This window comes from Physeter macrocephalus, chromosome 4 (genome assembly GCF_002837175.3).
Source record: "Physeter macrocephalus isolate SW-GA chromosome 4, ASM283717v5, whole genome shotgun sequence".
Classification (NCBI taxonomy): domain Eukaryota; kingdom Metazoa; phylum Chordata; class Mammalia; order Artiodactyla; family Physeteridae; genus Physeter; species Physeter macrocephalus.
The window spans coordinates 74,797,904-74,812,441 of record NC_041217.1 but is presented as its reverse complement, the minus strand read 5'-3'; the positions used below and the strand labels follow the sequence as shown (position 1 = coordinate 74,812,441).

Here is a 14,538-nt window from a genome sequence, read left to right as displayed (position 1 = left end):
GCACGTGGGATCCTCCCGGACCGGGGCACGAACCCGCATCCCCTGCATCGGCAGGCGGACTCCCAACCACTGCGCCACCAGGGAAGCCCTCTTGGGTACCTTTTTCATCACGAACACAATTTAGGGTGGGGCCAAGGACCAAAATGGAGTGCTTCCTTGAGACCAGTACAGAGTTACTCAGAAAAATTTTCTGTGACATGGTATGATGATTCAACTTTGTATTTTAGCAGGAATTGATTGGGCTATTTCCACTTAGGCACTTGACTTGGCTAGTTCAGCGTTGTGAAATTATTTTAGTAACATTAAAGATTTCTCAGCTAATTTTCATAATTTTGAGGCTAGATCTTTATTTTTCAAGTATCCAGGAGATCTGCTGAAATTAGGTATACCTGTTTTATAGGAGAAAATTGATATTCTGAAGGATATGAAAGGTAAATTCTTCAGAGAGAACCTCTTATCATATGTGCTGATACAGGTTTGTTTCAGGTTGTATAGGCATCTCAAAGTAATAATAAAGAATGGGAGGGAGTGTATAGGAGTCCTGCTTATTTGTAGCTTGGAATTGTCAGCAGCTTTCTAGACATCTTTTCACATTTTTCCTCTATCTCTGCAGCAGCATAATATGTTGTAATGAGCTTGAGTTAATGTGTGAGGAGGGGATTGATGGTGGTCTGTATGTGTGGGACTGTTGAGCACTAGTTTACTGGGAAAAATGGTTATAAAACAGAGAAAGATAATAAAGTCATCCCTGTGTATCTCTTTCCTTTTATTGTTAAATTATCTGATTATTTGTTACAGAAAATTTATATAGATAAGGAAAAATAGAAACTTAAACTTACAATATCAACTTAATCCCACTATCTAGTATAGTCGTATTTTAACATTCTGGTATATAATCTTTTGGACCTTTTCTATGTGTATAAATACATGTGACTTTATAGGTAAGTGTTTTAGAAAAATATTGCATTACATAACTTTTTACCTTTTTCCATTCAACAATTTATTGTGACGTCCTATCCATAAAAATAATGGATTTTATCCTACACATAAAAATAATGGTTGTATACTAATCCATTTTATGACTGCACTACAACTTATATCGCCTATATTGTTCTTTTAGAGTCTTTCCCATTATATCTACCCAATTATAGTTATTATGTACAATGCTACAATAAATATCTTTGTATGTATGTCTTTGTCCACTTGACTAATTATTTCCTTAGGATAAATTCCCACTTCTGGAACAAATGGTACATATTTGTTTTTAAGGCTTTTTGCTAGATATTACCAAATTGCCCTCACAAGTGGAAGACCGTCAAATAAAATGTATACACAGTCTTTTTTAAAAGGATAGAAGCCTGCATGCAAGGAGCTTTATACCTGAAATTTTTTTGCCAATCTGAAATCACTCCAGTGTGAAATTGTTTGGGTTACAAGTTTTATGATCACTTCTGGAATTTTTCTTTTTTCTTTTTTTTTTTCCCCTGGAATTTTTCTGCCTGAGCTTCTCCTTCTCTCTCTCTCTCTCTTTTTTTTTTTTTTTTGACATTTACCTAGAACTGCAGAAAATCATCTAACATGTCACAGTATGGTACTGGGGTTCATCAGGTCAGGTCCTGTTGATAATTTTAAACGTCAGAGTTGTTGTGTTTTTTTGTTGTTGTTTGTTTTAATGTGCTTATTCTGCTGTTAAGCAGGTAGAACCCCAGAAGTAAGTGATAATTTTCTGTTTTTCCTCATTTAGGTTTCAACTTTCTGTGCTGTGGGGTCAACCGTAAGAGAGGTAGAACTGATGTGTATTTGTGCTGAAGAAGCATGAGCTCCTTGCAGTTACTAGCAGCCAACTCCTCTTCCCCATAACAATTGCAGACTTTTTTTTTAGTAGTAGTGCATGGCCTTCTGAGAAGGCTGTGGATGTCTTGCAAGCATTATTTCACTTTAGCTCCCATTTCCCTCTGTCCTCTCCAAAAAAGATGATGTCTTAACACAGAAACTTCTTTTCTCACAGTTCCACAGTATGAAATGAATCAGTTCACTATCTTTTGTCTCCCTCGAAGTCTTCCCATAACTCCATTTCCTTTTGTTTCAGTAAATGAGTCTCTTTTTCTTTTCCCTTTCTGTTGTACCTCTTATTTCCCCTGACCCTTCCCATCCTGTAGATGGGGTTTCATAATTCACAATGATAGTAGTAATAATTGCTAGTATTTATAGAGCATTTATTACATGTTAGATGCTATACAGGACTGATTTAATTCTCATAACAACCCTATGAAATACATGTTATTATATGTCCATTTTATGGATGAGGTAACCAAGGCCTAGAGCATTTTAACCAACTTGTCCAAAGTTACCTAGTTAGTAAATGGTAGATCTAGTATTCAAATCTAGCCAACCTAGGTGTTCTGATTTCAGAGCCCACATTCCTACCCACTATACCTCATTGCTCTCTCACTAATCTGAAAGGCTGTTTGTGAACTAACTTGACTTTAAACCAGATTAAATATTTGTTGTTCAACAAAAGAATAGTGCAGAAGGGAACTTCCCCTTCTGACTTTAGCTGTCCTAAAAAAGCAACAAAATTCTGAGCTCCTCCATGCATAATATGTGGAGTTATTGATCATTCTTGAAGAAAATATTTTAGAAGTTAATGTGGATTTTTGCCAAGGATTGGTAGCTGATTCTGCAGTCAATTCCAAGATCACTGAAGCAGGAGTGCCCATCAGATGCCCTCTTTTTGTCGTTGCAAATTCAATGATTGTAACCCTTGTGCTTTTAATCAGAGCAAGACATGGTTCCACTTACACCAAAAAGAAAACTCCAATCTGAGATGAATTAAAAACTTTTTTTTCTCTCTCTCTCTGTTAAAGTTGTTCATGTCTTATTACAAAGACAAAAAGGTACTTTCTACTGCTAGTGAGGACCTTAACATCTGTGAAACTGCTCTTTCAAGTATCAGACTTGAAAGATAGCTTCTGCTTCTCTAGAATACTGGCATTGTCTGCTTCAGAACAAGGATAATCTCACTAAAAGAAATGAAAGATACTTTCCTACTGTTTTTGCCAGTGACATTGATGACTGTTGCTGGAGGAACAGAGTGTTGTTATTCATTTCATTGAGAGGAACTAAAGGAGGAGGTTTCTGCTCTTAATCCCCTTACCAGTGAAAATGGAAGGGAAGGGAATACCTCAAGGGAAGAAAATATATGTTCATATTGTCCATTAGCAATTCTGAGATTTATTTAGTTTGTAAGAGTATTCTAGTTCCCTTGGTTTCTTGTCCTACCTAGACTCCAAGTGGCCGGGAAATTGAAAACAAAAGATAGTTTAGAAGAAAGAGAGTTCAACCGGCGCTTAGGAATATGGATTCCAGTTCTGGCTCTGTCACCACCTTTGCTCTGTGATATTGAGCACCCTTATGCTCTGTACTTTTACTTATAAATAAGATTAGATTAAAATCTCAAAGGCCCTTGCTGAATTATTTTTTTCTTAATATAAATTGTTATTGATTTGTTTGCTTGAAAATGGGCAAGTAGGTTCATATGTGGCTGAAGGAACTAAGTTCTCAACTTGTTCTATTTAAAAATCAACTTTCATTTAATATCTATAAATTTCAGCCAGATTGAACCTGCTCTGGTCAGAATTTTTAAAAAATTCCCAAGGTGAGTACACCCTTGCTCCTCTAGGTCTTTTATTTATTAATATTTTTGGTGAACAGCAAGCCAGTCTTTTTTTAGTAAATATGTAATTGAGTACAGTTTTGTACCTTGATCCTTGATAATGTCTTCTAGGTCTTTTACATTTCCATCTTTCTGCAGAGGAACTAGGGCTTGAAATCACCATGGTTGGCTCTATATCATCTGTTGAGCCACTCAGAATTAAGTTATTTGAACCATTATTTTTCTGATGCAGCCTCTTTGTCATGGCTTTATTTTTTGCTTCCAGTAGAGCAACATTAGCTGGTTGTTTAGAATGCTTCTTGGTCTAGGGCCTGTTAATGAGTAGGAGTTCCATAGTCATGAAGGAAACAAACTATGGAAACGTTTTTCCCTGAGGAAGAGGAAATTTAACATTGGAACTCTGCCCTATACTCAGTTTTCCCCACCCAAAAAGAGGATGATACATATGGATCATGGATATGGGGATTATAAATGATAGTATGTACTTATCAGAGATCATTTTTCACACAGATGCTAGAAAACAAACTTTCTGTTGAATAACATTCTAGTCTTATCCAGAAGGATGAATCTTGTTCCTCTTAAACATTGGCTGGATGGCATTGCTAAGCCGCGTGTTGCCATGCTGAGTTGGTATTCTTTTCTTTTCTCTTTTTTTTTTCTCACTTCTCCTCCCCCCCTCCGTCCTCCTCCCCCCTCTTCCTCCGTTTCTGCTCCTTCTCTTCCTTCTGAAGAGAAAGCTTGATTATGAGATGAGCAGGTACAGTGCTTGTGACTCTTCAGTCTCAGTAGGCAGTTTCTCATTGGCAGAGCCTTGGGCCAAATGGTCAAGCCTTAGTAGATCGTACCTGGTTCCCTGAAATATCACTCTGCTCTTCATTGGGTTTCTTCTGGACCAAGCTGGGTGTTACAGCAACATTGATAAAATTCTCTAGATATTTTTCTATTCCTATCCATTCTTCTTTGGGAGGTTGGAGCTCTGACCTGTGCCCTAGGGGCAAAACTTCAGACAAGGAAGAGAGTAAGTCTTGGGTCCCGATTCTCCTGCCCGTGTTACTTGTTCTGATTATTATTATTTAGACCCCAATATCCATCCAACTGCTTCAGCTATAGCGTTCTTGGGATTAATCCAAGCTTTGCAGTTGCAGATAGCTAAGTAATTGACACCATATTCCACTGAGTGAAGTCCTCCCACCCTCATTCTGGGTACTTTGTAAGAGTGTAGCAGCCCTAGAGCTATGTGTTTGTGTGATAAAACTAGGAAAGGTAGTGAAGTAGAACTTTTTAGGGAGTAAGAAAGCCCCAGACCTACTCTCTGCCTTGAAATCACTTACCTGCTTTTTTTTCTCCATTGTTTAACTTGGTCCAGTGACTCCTTGCATGCAGAAGAGGTTATGTTCTAGGAGAGACTGTCAGCCTAGGACTGGATGTTGGCTCTTGGTTCTGCCAGCTCCCTCCAGACTCCTTCCTCTGGGGTAAAAGAGGAAGGGATAAGCCAGGTACTGACCAAGGAGTCCAGAGTCAATGTTGTCTTCTCAACTGAAAGCATACTGATTTCCTTATTGAGACTTACTAATTCTACAGTTGCCTGTACACTTGCACAAGGTTATGTTGGGAGGAGGCGGAGGCTGAGGGTTTGGGGAGGAGCCAAGAACTTTGAGGTGCTAATTAGAATTTCATGAAGGTCTAGGTAATTGAACATTAAACCTTCCTGGGGGCTCAGCTTTACTCTTGCATTAGAAATCACATATGGGGCTTCCCTGGTGGCGCAGTGGTTAAGAATCTGCCCGCCAGTGCAGGGGATACGTGTTCGATCCCTGGTTCCGGAAGATCCCACGTGCTGCGGAGCAGCTAAGCCCGTGCGCCACAACAACTGAGCCTGTGCTCTAGAGCCCGCAAGCTACAACTACTGAGCCCGTGTGCCACAACTGCTGAAGCCTGCGTGCCTAGAGCCTGTGCTCCGCAACACGGGAAGCCATCACAAAAAGAAGCATGTACACCGCGATGAAGAGTAGCCCCTGCTCGCTGCAATGAGAGAAAGCCTGCACGCAGTAACGAAGACCCAACACAGCCTAAATAAATTAAGTAAATTAAAAAAAAATTTTTTTTTAAAAGAAACTGTCTTGCACTGTCTGTGGTCTCTTAAAAAAATTCACATATGACAACATATTTGTATAGCATGTCGCAGTCCATGAAGTATTTTGATTTAGTTTATCTTTTTTTGGGCTGTGTTGGGTGGGTCTTAGTTGCGGCACACAGGATCTTTCATTGCAGTGCGCAGGCTTCTCTCTAGTTGTGGCACCCTGGCTCCAGAGCGTGTGGGCTCAGTAGTTGCAGCACACGGGCTTAGTTGCCCCACGGCATGTGGGATCTTAGTTCCTTGACCAGGGATTGAACCAGCATCCCTGCATTGCAAGAGGGATTCTTAACCACTGGACCACCAGGGAAGTCCCTGATTTAGTTTGTCTTATCTAATCTTTACATAAACCTTCTAATATGGTTCCTCTTTTTTTAGTTAAATATAGAGAACAGTTTACCTGATGTAACAGGGATTTGAACCCAGGTCTTCTCATTTTTAAATAGCTCAGCATGTTGGCTCTTGTCTAAAAGGTTTTAAGTCAGTAACAGTTTTAATGATAAATCTGACTCATCCTGGCTTATTGTTCCTTGGAAGCTTTAGCTTAGGGTTCCAGTTCTAAAATGGTCTTTCACCTACCTGAACTTGACCTGACTGAAGATGAAGCATCCTGCAAAAAGCATAGATTATTGGGCTCTGCTGTTTTTCTAATTTTCTGGGCCATTTTATGCAGCACATCTTCCTAACAGCTAGATGACATTTCCCTTACCTCCTTTTTTGGGAAGAGGAATGAAAACCATCTGTTCCCCATAGTTTTGCTACTCTGACTCACTATGGGGAAGGAAATTTGCTGCTCTGCTTATTGGTACCAGAAATGCTTAGTCTGTGGCCTTTGTACTACTAAGGTCTACCACAATCTCTCCTCTGAGCCCAGCTATATTCTGAAATTCTTAGGGCCCTTGATCGTTGTTCTTAAACAATAGTAATTAGAGCTTTACCTGATTGCCCTTAAGCCCATCTTATCTCTGCTGCTGTTTTACCATTAAACCTTATATATGGACCAGAACTGGGGTCTTCCTACTCAGGTATTATATCATTGAGGATTCGTCCGAATTGCATTCTTCTTTTTAATTTTCTTTAATATGGCTAATCTTTATTCATTTTGAATTCTTTAGAACTAGATCAAAGTAATATATCAGTAGTCTTTGAAGGAAAAAGGCCAATATTCTTCAATATGAAGGGGAGAAAGTTCTGTCTCCCTGTTTCCAGTGTGATCATGGATGAAAGTTATAGGGATCGCAGACCCTTAAGAATTGATTTAACCTTTTAGAGTATTTTTCTATAGATAATGGTCTTTTAGTTACTTTCTAAACATACTTATTCTTGAAATCTTTTTCTACATTGAAATGGATAAAAGTCATAATATTTATATGAGATTTAACTACACACTTATCTTACACATCTCCACTGATTATATATTTAGTAAGTACACACCAACAAATTCCTGTTGCTTTTACAGCAAAAATCAAGATGAGGATGGAAGGATGTAGAATCAGGTTGTGCCTGCACTCTATGCTTTTCCATTTTTTGACATTGCATTTTCCCATCCTTAGCCTCCTCATCTCCATAGATCAACTCTTTTTTTAAAAATTGAAGAATAGTTGATTTATAATAATATATTAGTTTTAGATGTACAATGTAGTTATTCAATATTTTTATAGATTATACTCCATTTAAAGTTATTACACAATAATGGCTATATTTTACTGTGCTATACAATATATCCTTGTTGCTTATTTACTTTATACACAGTAGTTTGTGTCTCTTAATCCCCTACCCCTAGCTTGTCCCTCCCCCATTTTCTCTCCCCACTGGTAACCGCTAGTTTTCTATATCTGTGAGTCTGTTTCTGTTTTGTTGTATACATTCATCTGTTTTATTTTTTAGATTCCACATATAAGTGATAACATAGAGTATTTGTTTTTCTCTGACTTATTTCACTAAGCATAATACCCTCTAGGGACATCGACGTTGTTGCAAATGGCAGAATTTCATTCTTTTCTATGACTGAGTAATATTCCATTTGCATAAATATGTATATGTATACACACAAACATACCACAGCTTCTTTATCCATTCATCTGTTGATGGACACTTAGGTTGCTTCCATATCTTGGCTACTGTAAATAAAGCTTCCATAGACCAACTCTTTACCTTTTTTCTGAAATAATTTGTAGAAGTGTAAAGCACCATAGATGTGCTCTAAGAGAACCTACCCTTTTAGCTCTACAGGAAAAATTATTAATCAAGCCCAGGCTGTCCAATAAGTCTTAGGTATCTCTTATGCCCTTTCTCTTTCAGCCATGGTATCACATGAGACCCTCTGGCTCTGATGATTAAATGTATCAAGAACAGATATATTTCCTAGAGAAAATATGAACATGTAAGAAAAAGGACTAGAATGAGAACGGAATATGCATAAGGGCTCTGAGTATGGAGGAGGAAAAAGAAGCGACGTTTAAAATCCCTATCCAAAAGGATCTGGTATCAATGAGCAAGAGACAGGAGCTCATTGTCAGCTGTAGTGTGACTCAAATCCTGATTGTTTCAGTGTGCTTGATAGAGATCGTGTGAGTGTGTGTATACACTTATGGTTGTGTTTGTTTATTTTTTTTTTCACAGCATCTGGAATCAAGAGACCCATGGCATCTGAGGTGAGTTTTATATTGATACAGTGGTTCTAAAACCTTAATTCTGGGATAGAAGGATACCTGTTTATAACATCCTTATTTTCCCCCTACTTGGGTCTTGGAATCTAGATAGGGTTCTCACATCTCTTTGGTAGGCTAGTAATTATACAACTCTACTTTTGTCACAGTTTATTATGAATATTAATAATAGCTCAGATTTATTGACCTTTTTTTAAATGTTTTAAATTTATTTTATTTATTTATTTTTGGATCTGTTGGGTCTTCGTTGCTGCGTGCAGGCTCTCTCTAGTTGCGGCGAGTGGGGGCTACCCCTTGCTGCAGTGCGCGGGCTTCTCAATGTGGTGACCTCTCCTGTCGCGGAGCATGGGCTCCAGGCGCGCGGGCCTCAGCAGTTGCAGTATGCAGGCTCAGCATTTGTGGCTCACAGGCTCCAGAGGGCAGGCTCAGCAGTTGTGGCGCACGGGCCCAGTTGCTCCACGGCACGCAGGATCTTCCTGGACCAGGGCTTGAACCCTGCATTGGCAGGCGGACTCCCAAGCACTGCGCCACCAGGGAAGCCCCTGAGCTTTTTTTTAATGTACCAAAGAGTAAATAAGGTACCTAAGTGCTCTTTATAGGTATTCTTATTTAATCCTGCAAAGAGCCTCTATGAGTGTAGGTACTGTTGTTATCCATGTTTTATAGATGAAAAAGTGAAGATTTAGAGGTTCTATAGCTTGCCCAAGGTCCTGTAATTAATAAGGTTAGGATTCAAAGCCAGTCTGACACTAAAGCTCATTCTCTTGTTTTGCTGTTAATACCTCCTGATTGCGTAGCTTCAGTGAATGTGGCGAACTTCTTTTAACTGTATTGAAGCTGTTGATATTCTAAGTTTTTCTCTTTTGTGCAGACTATCGTGTATTTGCTTAATTTTCTTCCCACTGAGTATTTCCCATTCCTCTTTTTACTTCTTGCATCTCTCCTGGGTTTTGTGACAGGCCCTCAGAGTGTGGACCATTTTGGCGTAGGATTTTAGGCTTTTTTCTCAGAACATCTTGCAAGATCTGTCAGGTTATATACTGAGGGTTTTCTGGCACTAAGGTTCTTAGCAAGAAGAGTAGAACTTAAATATCAGGCCCTAAGATGGTAACATGCTATTTTCAGTAGTCTTTTTGCCTCTGGCTTGTTAACTTGAGTATCGACATCATGAAGAATACCTTCATGTCTGTTGTGCTGGCATCTTGGCTGTGGAGAATAGCCTTCTAGCCTCTGCTCCACTGGTTTTACTTCTTCCTTTTTTCAGAGGCTGTGATGTATGTGAGTATAAAACAAAGCCCTACCATGTTCTCAGGAATCTCTTTGAGGCACTGAGGCCCTTATCTTAGAGGATTCATCTTATTGCCACAGCCTTTTAATACTTGGGCTCTCAGTACTTACATTTGCCAGTGGCTAGATCATTTCTACTGGTGAATTCAGTTTGAGCAAATAGTGTTCAGGTCGGGTTGAATATTAGAGGGATAGTAGTTTTTGAAAGGAAGCTAGGTCTGTGGAGCTCTACTTCTGTCTTGCTTTTGTAAACTGAGGGTCTTTCCTTTTTTCTGGGGCTGCTATTGCTTACTTCCCCTGTTCTGCTTTTCTTTAATGATAATTTTAATTTTCTATGTCATCTTTCTGAGAACCAAAGGTGAAATATGTGTCCTTTGGAGTTTTCTTCGTGTTCTTTTAGTCAGTTTAGTTCTTTGGGGAGCAACACTATAGCTGTGTGTTTGCATGGGAGGGATCTTCTGAAGATTTTATAAAATGTTCTTAACCTAAAAAGGGTGTGTTTTGTTTTGTTTGATTTACCATCGTGGTAGCTGTTTGGTGTGTTACATGGGAATCATGTACTAATCTTGACTCTTCTTATTCTAGGTGCCTTATGCCTCTGGCATGTCCATGAAGAAAATAGGCCACCGAGGTGTTGATTCCTCAGGAGAGACAACATATAAAAAGGTGTGTCTGGGTGAAACCCATTCATCTTACTCCAGGAAGGGATAGTTCTGTCTCCTTGATATTATTCTCCACATTCCATCCCATTTCTTGATACAGTAAACCTTTGCACAATAGCCATCATACAACTTGAACTTTATTTATTTATTTTTTATAAATTTAATTAATTTATTTTATTTTTATTTATTTTTGGCTGCGTTGGGTCTTGGTTGCTGCGCGCGGGCTTTCCCTAGTTGCGGCGAGCGGGGGCCACTCTTCGCTGCGGCGTGTGGGCCTCTCACTGCGGTGGCCTCTCTGCTGTGGAGAATGGGCTCCAGGCACATGGACCCCAGCAGTTGTGGTGCGCGGCTCAGTAGCTGTAGCTCGTGGCTCCAGAGCGCAGGCTTGGTAGCTGTGGCACATGGACACAGTTGCTCTGCAGCATGTGGGATCCTTCCGGACCAGGGCTCATGTCCCCTGCATTGGCAGGTGGATTCCCAACCACTGTGCCACCAGGGAAGCCCTGCAACTTGAACTTTAGAATTTACTTCACAAAGGGTAAATTATTTCCCATCTGTATATATGGGTTTTGTTTTGTTTTATAAATTTATTTATTTATTTAATCTTTGGCTGCGTTGGCTCTTCATTGCTGCGCGCGGGCTTTCTCTAGTTGTGGCGAGTGGGAGCTACGCTTCGTTGCGGTGCGCGGGCTTCTTATTGCAGTGGTTTCTCTTGTTGTGGAACACGGGCTTTAGATGCGCGGGCTTCAGTAATTGTAGCGCACGGGCTCAGTAGTTGTGGCTCATCGGCTCTAGAGCACAGGCTCAGTAGTTGTGGCACATGGGCTTAGTTGCTCTGCAGCATGTGGGATCTTCCTGGACCAGGGCTCGAACCCGTGTCCGCTGCATTGGCAGGCGGATTCTTAACCACTGTGCCACCAGGGAAGCCCTGTATATGTGTTTTTCGTTTTGTTTGTTTTTGTTTTTGTTTTCGGCTGCGTTGGGTCTTTGTTGCTGCTCGCCAGCTTTCTCTAGTTGCAGCGAGCAGGGGGCTACTCTTTGTTGCGTGCATGGACTTCTCATTGTGGTGGCTTCTCTTGTTGCGGAGCATGGGCTCTAGGCGCGTAGGCTTCAGTAGTTGTGGCACACAGGCTTAGTTGCTCTGTGGCATGTGGGATCTTCCCGGACCAGGGATGGAACCCGTGTACCCTGCATTGGCAGGTGGATTCTTAACCACTGTGCCACCAAGGAAGTCCCTGTATATGTGTTTAAATGAGAATGTTCTTAATGAACAAATCTGGTGTTGGATGCTTTTACACTGAGCTGAAGAAATTGTGTTTTCCTGTTAGGTATAAACATATAATAAGCCCCCAAGGCCATTCTTACCTAGCTTTAGGGAACCATGTCTCTTGTGCTGGATGTACATAAAGTGAAGGCTGGATCCCATTCAGCTTGGTGATACAGAGATAGACAGCAGGGGGCTTCCCTAGTAGCGCAGTGTTTAAGAACCTGCCTGCCAATGCAGGGGACACGAGTTCGAGCCCTGGTCTGGGAAGATCCCACATGCCATGGAGCAGCTAAGCCCACGTGCCACAACTACTGAGCCTGCGCTCTAGAGCCTGTGAGCCACAACTACTGAGCCCACGTGCTGCAACTACTGAAGCCCACACGACCTAGAGCCCGTGCTCCGCAACAAGAGAAGTCACTGCAATGAGAAGCCTGCGCACTGTAACGAAGAGTAGCCCCTGCTCACCACAGCTAAAGAAAGCCCGCGCGCGGCAACGAAGACCCAATGCAACCAAATATAACTAATAAATAAATTTAAAAAAAAAAAAAAAGCACGACTTTCTGGTTAAAAAAAAAAGTGAGGGAGAAATAAAAAAACTTAAAAAAAATGATAGCAGGTGTCAAGAATTTTTCTTCGTGTGTATGTTTGTTTTGTTTTGCTTTTTGTCTGTGCTGGGTCTTTCTTAGTTGTGGCACGCAGAGTCTTCATTGCGGCATGCGGGATCTTTAGTTGCAGCATGTGGGTTTCTTAGTTGCGGCATGTGGACTTTTAGTTGTGGGATGTGGACTCTTAATTGTGACATGCGGGCTCTTAGTTGCGGCATGTGGACTCTCAGTTGTGGCATGCATGTGGGATCTAGTTCCCCACCCAGGTATCGAGCCCAGGCCCCCTGCATTGGGAGCATGGAGTCTTACCCACTGGATCACCAGGGAAGTCCGTGGGTTTTGTTTTTTTAAGATTGTAGTTTCAGTTGGTGAATAGGGCCTAGAACACCTGATTTTGAGCTAGAGATATCAAATAGATTGGAAAGATAGTAGTAATAGCCAAGAAGAGAAAATTGAACTGGTGAAGGGAAAACAGGAGAGAAGCATCCTGGAGTGACCCAATTCCCCAGTTCTGGACTAATTGGAGATGCTTAGGTTTCCTGGGGTACAGTGTTCAACCTCCTATTTGGCATCTATACCTTGTCTGGCCTATGTAAATTTTTCTTGTGTTTGTTCTCTGTCTTTATTGCATTGTCTGAAGTGATAGAGGTGGACTGACTCATTCTCAGTCAGGGACCTGACTCTCCCTGGGAATGGGCTCTGAGGCCCATGTCAATTAAACAAACATTTATTGAGCTCTTTTTATGTGCTGAACACTGAGACAAAAAAATGAGTTTCTAGTCTAATTGGAGAGGCAAGCACTTAAAAAACTTGTTATAATTTTATTTTTTTAAAATATTCTTTTTTTTTATTTTTTTTAAGTTATTTTTAAAGTGTTAAATTTTTTTTTTTTTTTTTTTTTTTTTTTTGGCCGTGTTGGGTCTTTGTTGCTGTGCATGGGCTTTCTCTAGCTGTGGCAAGCAGGGGCTGCTCTTCATTGCAGTATGCGGTCTTCTCACTGTGGTGGCTTCTCTTGTTGCAGAGCACAGACTCGAGGCGTGTGGGCTTCAGTAGTTGTGGTGCGCGGGTTCAGTAGTTGTGGCTTATGGGCTCTAGAGCTCAGGCTCAGTAGTTGTGGTGCACGGGCTTAGTTGCTTCACGGCATGTGGGATCTTCCCAGACCAAGGATCAAACCCGTGTCCCCTGCATTGGCAGGTGGATTCTAAACTAGTGCTCCACCAGGGAAATCCCTATTCTTATTTTTAAAAATATTTATTTATTTGGCTGCATCGGGTGTTAGCTGTGGCACACAGTATCTTTCATTGTTGTGTGTGGGCGCTTCGTTGTGGCTCATGGGCTTCTCTCTAGTTGTGGCACATGGGCTTCAGGGCGCACGGACTTAGTTGCCCCATGGCATGTGGGATCTTAGTTCCCTGACCGGGGATCGAACCTGCATCCCCTGCATTGGAGGGCGGATTCTTAACCACTGGACCACCAGGGAGGTCCCTAGTTATAATTTTAATGCCCAATGAGGACTAGGTAGAATTTTTTTTTTTTTTTTTTTTGTGGTATGCGGGCCTCCCTCTACTGTGGCCTCTCCCGTTGCGGAGCACAGGCTGCGGGCCTCCCTCTGTTGTGGCCTCTCCCGTTGCGGAGCACAGGCTCCGGACGCGCAGGCCCAGCGGCCATGGCTCACGGGCCCAGCCGCTCCGCGGCACGTGGGATCCTCCCAGACCGGGGCGCGAACCCGGTTCCCCTGCATTGGCAGGCGGACGCGCAACCACTGCGCCACCAGGGAAGCCCCTAGGTAGAATATTGATACAAGTAATATTTGGTGAGGGTTGGGGGGATAAGGGAAATCACTTAGAACAAAACTGTCCAATAGAACTTTCTACAGTGATTGAAATGTGCTATATCTGTGTTATCCAGTGTGGTAGCCACTAATCATACCTGAATATGGCTAGTAAGACTGAAGAAATGATTTTTAAATTAAATTAACTTTAACTTAAAATTAAATAGCCGAGTGTGGCTAGTAGCTACTATATTGGACAGCATAGAACTAGATAATACATTTTCCCATGACATTGAAATCCTGGATTGTAAGAGTGGGGCTCTTATATTTGTGTTTTGACCATAGTATGATAATTTTAAATCTAAATACTTCTCTCAGAAATAATTTGAATCTTTCAGGCTTTCTTCTTCAGTTAGGAGCTTTTTTTGCTGCTCAGTTGTCCTTGGAATGCCAGTCAGGCTTTGCCT

The 14,538-nt window shown here is 41.2% G+C and overlaps 1 protein-coding gene across 6 annotated transcripts in view; it reads left to right on the top strand.

Annotated features, from left to right (window-relative positions):
* PIP5K1A (phosphatidylinositol-4-phosphate 5-kinase type 1 alpha) overlaps nt 1-14,538 on the top strand; it is a 38,064-nt gene that overhangs the window by 8,318 nt on the left and 15,208 nt on the right. For 4 of the 6 annotated variants that reach the window (XM_007130458.3, XM_028488837.2, XM_007130461.4 and 1 more), the window contains exons 2-4: nt 1,745-1,783; nt 8,433-8,464; nt 10,352-10,432. In XM_007130458.3, coding sequence (XP_007130520.1) covers nt 1,745-1,783; nt 8,433-8,464; nt 10,352-10,432 — 152 coding nt within the window. The remainder of the gene's footprint in view (nt 1-1,744; nt 1,784-8,432; nt 8,465-10,351; nt 10,433-14,538) is intronic. The other 2 variants (XM_007130459.3, XM_028488838.2) reach the window with 1 other exon arrangement.